Source organism: Grammomys surdaster, unplaced genomic scaffold (assembly GCF_004785775.1).
Source record: "Grammomys surdaster isolate TR1022 unplaced genomic scaffold, NIH_TR_1.0 273, whole genome shotgun sequence".
NCBI lineage: Eukaryota > Metazoa > Chordata > Mammalia > Rodentia > Muridae > Grammomys > Grammomys surdaster.
In genome coordinates this window covers 780,222-790,493 of record NW_021604714.1, presented here as the reverse complement: position 1 = coordinate 790,493, position 10,272 = coordinate 780,222, and the positions used below count along the sequence as shown (strand labels likewise).

General features: G+C 45.1%; 1 protein-coding gene across 1 annotated transcript in view; it reads left to right on the top strand.

The window, feature by feature from the left end:
• Positions 1–5,533: 5,533 nt before the first annotated feature.
• The window catches only part of Mcu (mitochondrial calcium uniporter), a 165,947-nt gene continuing 161,208 nt past the window's right edge, over positions 5,534–10,272 (top strand). The window contains exon 1 of the mRNA XM_028776846.1: positions 5,534–5,702. Within this exon, the coding sequence (XP_028632679.1) occupies positions 5,556–5,702 (147 nt within the window). The 5' untranslated portion in view covers positions 5,534–5,555. The remainder of the gene's footprint in view (positions 5,703–10,272) is intronic.

The window sequence follows — 10,272 nt, the reverse complement described above, 5'->3', positions numbered from 1 at the left end:
CATAATAGTATACTATATTATATTTACATCTCATTATAATGTATATACCTTAGTGTTTTTCATATATATATGTATGTTATATACAAAGAAGGTTTTAAAAGTAGTTGAACCTCTCTCACCTACACTGACTAGAAATATTTGCTGTACAGACGAGCTGCCAGAGACAGAACAGCAAGGAGCACAGAAAGGAGCAGGTCACAGGAACTTGGTTGTAGTGATGGAGAAGTTACTCCTAATGGGGGTAGGCAAGAGAAATGTATAAGGTTGTTCTGAGAGTGAGGCAAAAATAAAGAGCAGATAGGGCCGGCCCGGGGCTCCCATAACATCTGAAGGCTGCAGCCTTTCCTTCTGCCCTTCTTTTGGATGTACTCTTTCCTGTTCACTCAGAACCACTGATAGCACGCGGATAATACTTCACATTGTCGGTGAACCAAGAAACACAGCCCCCAAACCTCTGAGGAGATTCCTGTCATGTTTGCTTGCTCAAGTCAGTGTGTGTGCTTCACCTGTCCACCCTACCCATTCTGGAACCCTTGGGTAAATATTCCTTTCAGTTGAGTCATAGCTGGGAGCTGACTTCAGTGTACATTTTAGTAGGAAACTGGTTACAGTTTCTTGCTCCAAGAAATGTGCTCTGTTTCGTTTTAGCTTTAAAAGAAAAAGGCAACCTGATTTTTTAAGGATTGGCATAGAAAAAATTGTGCAACTGGGTATATTTTAATGACCATGTTTTTAAATTATAAAATTAATATGCAGGTGGGAACAATTAAAATTGCTCAAAAGAGCAGGTGTCCCTCAAAACTTCCCCAAGGCAACATGTCTTTCTATTTATTTATTCCTTTAAAATTACCACCTAAGTTATATTTTATATAAGACGGGATCTTACTATATTGTCCTGATCAACTTGGAACCAGGACACATTTGAGGAAGAACAGGTTGGCTTTGAACTCACAGAGATCCTCCTGCCTCTGCCTCTCACTGTAGTGCCAGGGAACTGTTAGTGACCCGCCCACCAGAAACAGACAGGAGCTGATCTAATGAAACTCACAATAGGGTCTTTATTCTATCAGAGATTGCTCGCCCCCTCCCTCAGCGCACTGACGTCATGCAGGATGGTTTTGATGGTGGAAGAACCCCGAATAGCTATCGGGGCAAGGCTTTCTAGTAAACAGCAAGCAAGGAGTAAGTGTGCAAGCATCTAATTGGAAAGTTACTGTGGACTTTAACATAATTGGCTGGTGCTGGGAGTCATATCATAAACTTAATTTCTGCTTGCCTCTGCATTAGTGGTCATTAGGCAGAGGGGTAGGCTTGTAGCTTGGGGTGCAGGTTTGTTGGGGGAATACCCTGGAGATGCTGGTCTTGTTGGGGATGAGCCAAGAGACTGGAGCTAGATTTCGGTTTTGTTGGGGAGCAACTTGGAAACTAATGTTAGGTACCAGCCTGTTAGTTTACCTGAGTTCAAACTTAGGTCAGGGTCTCTAAAATAAAGTCTGAACTTAAAAGACTTGGCCTTTCATCATGTGTTGGGATTAAAGGCATGTGCCACCATGGTCAGCCCTATATATGGCGTTGTAATTGTTTTGCATATTTATTTTTATTATTATTTTTGTGTACATGAGTGCATGCCACAGAGGATGGATGGAGGTAATATGACAGCTTTTGAGATTTAGTTCTCTTTTTCCACCTTTCGTGGGTTCCAGACCAAACTCAGGTTGTCAGACAGGTGCAGCAAGCCCCTCTACTTGCTGAGCCATTTCACCTGCCCCCACATTAGATATGATTTAAAAATGATCATATATACTATATTATTATAGTTTTATATCTCACACATGATTTCAGCCAAACCAAAAAGCTCAGAACCACTGTATGTTTTCATTTTTCTTTCTTTTTTTTTTTCTGAAGATCGCACTACACATAGCTCAGCCTGGCCTTGAACTCTAGGGACTGAGGTTGACATTGAACTCCAGATGTTACTGCTTCTACTTCCCAAGCACTGAGATTATAGGTATGTGCCGCTATGCACAGTTCACTCTTTTCCCCCTTCCCTTCTCCCTCTTGCTCTGGCCCTGCTCACTCCTGGCCCTCGGGCCTTGCTCTGGGCCCCTCTGTGCTCCTGCTTGCTCCCAAAGTATACTGTAGCTGCCTTCAGACACCCATATGAGGGCATCACATCTCATTACAGATGGTTGTGAGCCACCATGTTGTTGCTGGGATTTGAACTCATGCCCTCCTGAAGAGCAGTTGGTTCTCTTAACCACGGAGCCATCTCACCAGCATCCCCCACCCCAGTTCACTTTTAATAAAGAATAAATACATCATTTCTTGGTCTTTTGATTAAGTGTGAAAGTGTAGGCAGGACAATTCTTTTTATTGTTGTTTATTTTTGTATTTGAAATAGGTGAACGAGGATTTTGTCTGTGTAGCCCAGGTTGACTTTAAACTTAGCCATCTTCCAAACTGAGCTTTCCCAATGTTGGTTTATAAGAACATGCCAACACACTTTTTTTTGGAGATAATATCTCACTATGTAGCCCAGGAACTTGCAATTCGGCCTTTGCTTCCCAAGTGCTGGGATATAGCCTGTGTGTCATGTGTCACGACAGTTGACCTGTGGATAGTTAACTTTTATATGTGGTTGAATAATATTTTGTTAAGAGATTGACGTCTGCTTTACTTGGCAGCCACTTTATTGGAAGATATTGAGGTTATTTTCAACTTCTTACAAAGTGCGTGTCCTTCTTTAAAATCTATTACCCCTAGAATGACCAGCATGCTTCCTGGCACACGAATGGCAGTGAACTGCTCTTAGGTTTGGGGATTCCTTTCTGATGAATGTTTTCTCCTTAGTGAGCTTGGCCAACCAGTCCCTGCAGTCCTTTGTTGCTGAGGGAAGGTTTTATTTTGCTTCTTTTCCTGGGAGAAGATAACTGACAGTTGTTTAGCTCAATTGTTAGAGCTACATTACAAGACCGTGGTGTAATTGGTAGATTCTATATGTAGCCTAATGTAGGGGCATCATCGATTTAATTTTCATAGACAGGAGAGGATACATTTTGGAATACAGGTTTGAAATGCAACAATGTCTTTAGTTTCAGATTTGTACATTAAAAATAAAAGACTGTGACTTTTTTTCCAGGTTGTTTTCTTTTGTTTTATCTTTCTCCAAAACATCTAGCTATGTAGTTTATGTTGGTTTCTTACTCATGGAAGTCCTCCTGCCTCAGGTTCCCTAGTTTTGTGATTACAGGTGTATGCTACTGTGACTGGCTTAATCTGGTTCTTTTTTCTAATAATGCCCAGGACTAAATCACAGTACTGTAAGGTAGACATTTAACATCCATACTTGGAAAAGCAGAAGAAAGGCAATTCTAGTAAGATTTCTCCAAGTGTAAAGCAGACATAGAGACGGAACTCTCTTGGCCTGGGCCTAGGGTTGGCGAAGAAGAAGAAGAAGAGGAAGAGGAAGAGGAAGAGGAAGAGGAAGAGGAAGAGGAAGAAGACCCAAGAAACCAAATGCCTAAAACTCATGGTGAATGGAGTAAAATGGCCTAGCGGGTGGTGGTGAAGGTAGTGGGAGGGGGAAGGGGGAGAGAGAGAGAGAGAGAGAGAGAGAGAGAGAGAGAGAGAAAGAGAGAGAGAGAGGATACACAGTATGGATAAACACTTGAGACGCTGCGTTGATAGCTACAGACAGGTAAAAGGAGGCAGACTGTGACTGATGTTCCAGCAATGGCAAGAATTCCAAATGGGGACTTCTTGCATTCAGCTGTTGTGACAGAGCGCATTCCTCAATTCCCAGATTTCACTTGCTGGGACATAAAGCTCTTTTGGGGGTCACCTGGAGAAATCCATCATCTTACTGTTCTGGGCTAGGGTGGAAGAATTAACCCCGAATTTTTACTTCAGTGTCTGGCCAAGGAAGCAATTTTAGTCAAACTTTAGAGAATATTATTAGAACAAATAATACACATTCCTTTTTTTTTTTTAAAAAAAAAACTTCATGTAGAGTTATATAATCTACAGTGATGTTTACAAGAATTTAAAAAAAATCTACATGCTCCCCCCACGCCCCCAGACTTTAAAAGGAGCTGAAAGAATTGAGGGGCTCGTAATAACAAACAGCTAGCAAGTCTTAGGAAACGGAGGAACTGCAGGTCTCCTTTGTTACATCACACTTGATGAACCCTTGCTAGGAACTTAGTTTCTTGTGTAGTGGTTCCCAACCTTCCTAATGCTGTGACCCCCTTAATACAGCTCCTCATGCTGTGGCGACCTCAAACCATAACATTATTTTGTTGCTACTTCATAACTGTAATTTTGCTATTGCTATGAATCATCGTGTAAATACCTGCGTTTTAAGACGGTCTTAAGTGACTCCTGTTAGAAAATCATTCGACCCCAAATGGTTGTGACCCATAGGTTGAGAAACCTTGTCATGTGGAAAATCGCGATTTCCAGAGAAAGTGAGTGAGGTCAGTCTAAGCCAGGCATGATGGTTCATATCACTCAGGAGACTGAGGCAGGATGGTTGTAAGTTCAAGGCCGGCCTGCTATGACTTAATCCCAAACAAAACTCCGAACTACAACAACAAAACAAAACAAAACAGAAGAGCCATTCTATGCTGGGTGTGATGTTCATACTTATAACCCCCAGCACTGGAGATGGTGAGGTCCGGGGTGAGTTTGAGGTCATCCTGGGCTACATAGTGCATTGCAGGCCAGCCTGGGCAACATAATGACATCCCCCCCACCCCTGTACCTCCCCCGCAAAAAGTTATTCTAAACTGTGTTTTTACTTGCTATTTTAGCAAAATTATGAAACTTGGTTCATCTTTACATGGTTTTATTACAGTGTAGTTTATCTAAAAAAGGAGACCAAGATCAAAGGAAGAAACGATCAGCATTGCTTTTAGAGAGAAATGCCAATCTAAAGGTGTTGGGAAAAAGAATCAGGTGTTTCAATTGTGTAGCGTTCTGTTGGTTCTGCTCAGTGGCAGGTACATCCTAAGAGTTGGAAACTACAACGTTTCTATTCTATCTTATATCGTGTTGCACGGCACTGTCACTGGATTACTTTACAATTCAGGGTTAGTTTCGGCGCATCCAAATGCTATCCGTTATGGATGCTAACTTTAGGCATGTGGTCGAGAGTTGTAACCAACCTACTTAAAATGACCAGTTGGGTGCTTATGCAGACAACTTGCAACACTCAGAACTCAACTCCGAACAAGCGCTGTACAGGTATCTATTTCCCTCATTCTCTTATCAAGTCACTTGGTAAAGATTAGCCAAATCTAACGCGCCATCTCTTACTGCTCCATTCCAAGAGTGCCAGAGACGGGTCCCCTAGAATTTGCCCGTAAGGTAACTCTGGAAGTGACAGACAGCCCGAAGCCGGGATTCTCCCGCCTTTTGATTGGGTTTCGCAGGAAGCCCCGCCTCAGAGGCTTGACTCAGGGCTGCGGTTGGCCTGGTGCGGCTGAGTGGCGGGTCTTGGCCACGCCCCGGCCGTCCGCTGCGCTGCCTGGGCCAGCGCCGTTTCCAGTTGAGAGATGGCGGCCGCCGCAGGTAGATCGCTCCTGCTGCTGCTCTGCTCCCGGGGCGGCGGCGGGGGCGCCGGCGGCTGCGGAGCGCTGACTGCCGGCTGCTTTCCCGGGCTGGGCGTCAGCCGCCACCGGCCGCACCAGCAGCACCGGACGGTGAGCGAGCGCGGCTCCGGGGAGGGCGGGGCGGCGTGGGGAGCCGCGGGCAGGCCGGGGCGCCCGGCGACTTCCCTCAACTCGCGGCCGCCCCGGGGTGGCGGGCCACCGAGCCGCCGTGTCCTTCAGCGCCTGCGGCGGCGGCTGGGAAGGCAGGGCGGGCGGGCGGGCGGGCGGGCGGGAGGCAGGAGAGGAGGAGGAGGAGGGGCGACAGCAGGGATGTTCCCGCAGGACTGGGGACGCCAGGGCGGGGAAGGCACGGGACTTGAACCTCTCCCTGACCCGCCTCCGAGCTCCGTCCCTCCTTCCGTGGTTTCTGACAGCTTTGCTCCAATGCTCCCGAACTGAGCCCGGTGCAAGTTGTCCCCTTCTCTCCTCCTCTGGGCGGCTGGTCCGGAGTTGCCGCGGTTGCCGGTGTGTCAGGAGAGTGGCAGTGCCATGCTGCTGGGAACTGTCCCCGGAGAGCACCCCGGGACCCCAGGAGGCTGCTGCCTCGCCCTCTCTCGGCCCCTTAGGAACACGCAGGAAGGAAAATCAAACTTTATCCGTCTCTGATCAGGTCCCTGCATGTGTGTGTTCTGGGGACCAGCTTCCTCGAGGTGGATGCTGCATTGCTTCAGGAGGCAAACACCATCCCCTTGGGTCCTTAAAGGTCCCGGTGGTCCCTTCCAAGGGTTGGCTCTCGGGCTGTATGCGTGCCCAAAGGAAGGGCAGCAGGCACAAGAGAGGCGGCATGGCAAGTTGTTCATAGAGGCAGTGATTGCTGATTCTATTAACCAGTTCTTGCCGGGTTTCATTGCCTGGCAAGGAAGGAATTCTGTCTCCACAGCCTAGGGGCGTGTGTATGAGTAGTGGTGGCGATACGGTTCGGTACGGGAGCTTGGCATGGAGTTGTTGACCTAACAGATCAGCAGGTTCCCTTCCTTTGGACTTTCGAGACCCATATGTGTTGGTCTCTGGCCAACTCTTGAGAGAACAAGTGTAGGTTTAATTTCATAAGGTGAACTTGTATAGCGTGATGATGGGAAGCAGACTGCAGCCGGCCGGATAGAGAAGGTGGTGCCTTCAGCCCATGCATCATGACCTGTCTTGTTCTGATTCCCTGTCTCCTAAGAGGAAAGGACTGGAGCTTTGCAGTGAGGATAGCCCTAGACCTGTGGTAGCATAAAATTGTGGGAAAGCGTCATGAAAAGAACCCAGGCGCTGCGAATACGAGATAGTATTGCTATTATTAGCGAGAGTTAACGGACCCGAGCTTCCCTCTTGTGAGAAAATTGTACTTTTTCATATTTGGCATACTGACATTGCTTTGCTAAAGCTCTTGGGTGAGCGCCGAGTTTTTCTATAGTTCAGTTCTGATTTGCATATCTGATAGCCTCCAGTTATGTTCTCTGAAAGACATACAGGCCACCCCCCAAAAATGTGATGGCAGTCTTTTCCCTCTGAACTATTGGAAGACTTCCCGAGCTAGCTTTGTTTTTTCCAATGAGGCATCTTCCGATTTTGCAGTTTGTTCTTAATACTGTTTGGGTGTGGTATTCAAGTGGTGTTTAAAAATTTGTGCCTCAGATGCACCAGTCTGTGAGTGTCTTCCTTGTAGAGATACTTCAGACAATGTTCTTCTGTGCTATTCTGGGGTGGGTAAAAGTGATGAACTGAATCCGTAACTGAAAGCACAATTAAAAATGAAGTGTTATTTTTGAAGGGCAGAAGTGTTGTCATGGGAATGGTGACTTGTAAATGAACTTAGGAGTCCAAGGTTTGAAAAGAGGTGAGCCTGGATCATTTAAATACGTAGAAGCAGATTGCGAATTTCTGTCCGGTTGCTCTAAAGCCATCATGTATACATCTCCATCCAATTTTCTGTGATTCCTCACGTGGCGTTCCATTTGAAAGATGCCTCTTAACGGTTTAACTCTTGCTATTTCAAGCCTGAAATTGAGGCCCAGAAAGGAGAAAGACTTGGCCAAGATTGTGTAGCCGGTAAGACTCCTGCCCATATATTACGAGTCCCTTTTGGTCTTCTTTGTATTGTATCATAAACTACAGTTGCCTTTGTACCTCTCTCTTCTCTTATAACATTAACCATTTGTCTGCCAGTGACATCTTTGTATTCCAAAGCCTCCAGGAGTAGGAATCTAAGCAGAGATGCTTTTGAGACACGTGTGGTAGCTGAGTATGGAACAAACCACTTGATTCTACCTGGGGAGACACCAGGGCTGAGCGGACACATCCCGCGTGTGCAGCAGATGGCAGTCTGCATCGAACCCGATCACAAGCCCAGCTTGTGGCACTTCTATTCAGCAGGAGTAGGTACAGCAAATTGGAGCCAAGGGTCATAGCTAATAACAGCTGCTGCTGCTGCTTCTCGGCTTGGGTCACCTCTTTTGTTTGTTTGTTTGTTTGTTTGTTTGAGACAGGGTCTCACTAGATAGCAGAGGCCAAGTGACCTCTTCTTTTCCTGCCTTTCATCTATCTGGTGTTGGGATTCTAGGTATGTGGCACCATGCTCAGCCCAGCCTGAGAGTTGTTGTTTTAAAATGAGTGCAGATCAAATAGAACTTGAACAAATGGTCAGTGTGATTGCACAGTTATAAGCATAACTGTTTATAACTCCCCCATTAAAATGAAGTTCACCCTCCTCTCCAGCACAGGGTTTGAAATCAAGTCTTACTCTCTCACCCAGGACGTTCTCTAATTCCTGGCTTTAAAGAGACCCTCCTGCCTCAGTTTCCCACCTAGCTGAAACTAAAAATGTGCATCCATGCAATCTGACTTTAGAAGAGCTGTCGATGGAAGAAATAGGAGAGGAAAGGTAAATAGCTTTTCCAGTGGGTTTTTTTTTTTTTTTTTGTCTGTCACCATATAGTGTGGTTTTCCTTCTTGTGTAAACAGCCTGCTACTATCCAACTCCAGAGCACCTACAGTGAATATAAACTGTTTCCTGCGAACCTTCCTGTGTGATTAGTGAAGGTGGCTGTTATTTCCTTTCACTGTGGGCTGTGCAATTCCTTTGCTAAATCAAACTGCTTCATCTCGTATTATGACAGCCTGAATGTTGGCAGGTCCTAGTGGTCAGCCTCTGGGCCCAGTTACAAAATCATCAGCTGCCATTACACTGTTACAATGTGTAGCTCCTCTTCTCCACACTTTACAGCGTCCTGGCAGTAATACTGTTGCAACTTACCTGAGGCTACTTTGTTGGATACACAGATCCTCTCTGACCCAGACCCCCACCCACACCCCACACCTTCTTGAGGGGAGTATGTAGCCAAGGCTGGCTTCCAGCTACCTATGCAGTCAGGTCTTGACTTTCAGTGATCCTCCTGCATGGGATTCTGGATGAGAATTCTAGTCTCAAATCCTAATTCTCTTGAGTTTCTCCTGGTCTGATTCTGTTTTTTTTTTTTTTTTTCTATGCTGCATTCATGCACAAAAAGTCTACTGTATTTAAGCTGGCTTCACCACCGGCCTCAAGTGTTCCATCCATGTGTACTGTTAAGCAGATTCTGTGGCCGTAACTTTCAGTGATAACAGCCCCCAGTCATTCCTCTTATGTCTAAGGTCCATTTCAGGCCAGAGACTGATGTAAATAAAAACCCCTGCAAGTCTAACACACTCACTTCATAAATCTAATAAAACAGAGGAGTGACATAGGAGGCCATATTTGTGGCAAGTAAGAAATTAGGGACTGAGATTCCTTTAAATGGAAGGCTTGGTTTGGATCTTAACTTTGGTGATTCCTGCCTCTTGTTTTTTTCTGTTCTCCAATCTAAATCCTAATAGAATTTATTACATTCAGGATGCAGACTGACAGCGTACTCAATCTGTGAACGACAGTGAAGGTTTCGTTTCTGGGCTCCCTGTCTTTCTGGGGGGATTTATCCAAAATGTGTATCTTAAACTAGTCTTCCCCTCTTGACATTTTTAGCCTATTGTCAAGGAAGCCAACTCTGAAAATTTTCTTTAAGCTTGGTGATTATATGTTGCATTTCTTTATGATGGATTGGTGGGGAGAGTTGGTAGCACCAAGTTAGCTCTGTGGTGACAGTTGCTTTCTGTTCACAATCAGTTAAAGTAATGATAATTACCCAGATTATTAGGAATTTATGCTTCAAGTTAGATTCCAAATGTGTTGTTTTCAGTCTGCTAAAATATTAGACTATTGAGTGTCCTGGATGAACTAGTTTAGAACACACATGTTTGATTTTCAAGGAGGCAAATTTCTTTTTATTCATCTTAAAATCTTATTTATTTTGAATCCCATAAAATATTTTAGTGAATGAACTTGGATTTATTCATCAAATTCTGATTATTCAATCGTTTTAAGGCTCCAAGGACTTCATCTTATGCTCTATGAAACTCTTTATACAAGAAAAAAATATAAATAGAAAATTCACCATTAAGAATGACATAGTTAGCTGGGCAGTGGTGGTGCCTTTAATCCCAGCACTTGGGAGGCAGAGGCAGGCAGATTTTTGAGTTCGAGGCCAGCCTGGTCTACAGAGGGAGTTCCAGGACATCCAGGGCTACACAGAGAGACCCTGTCTTGAAAAACCAAAAAAAAAAA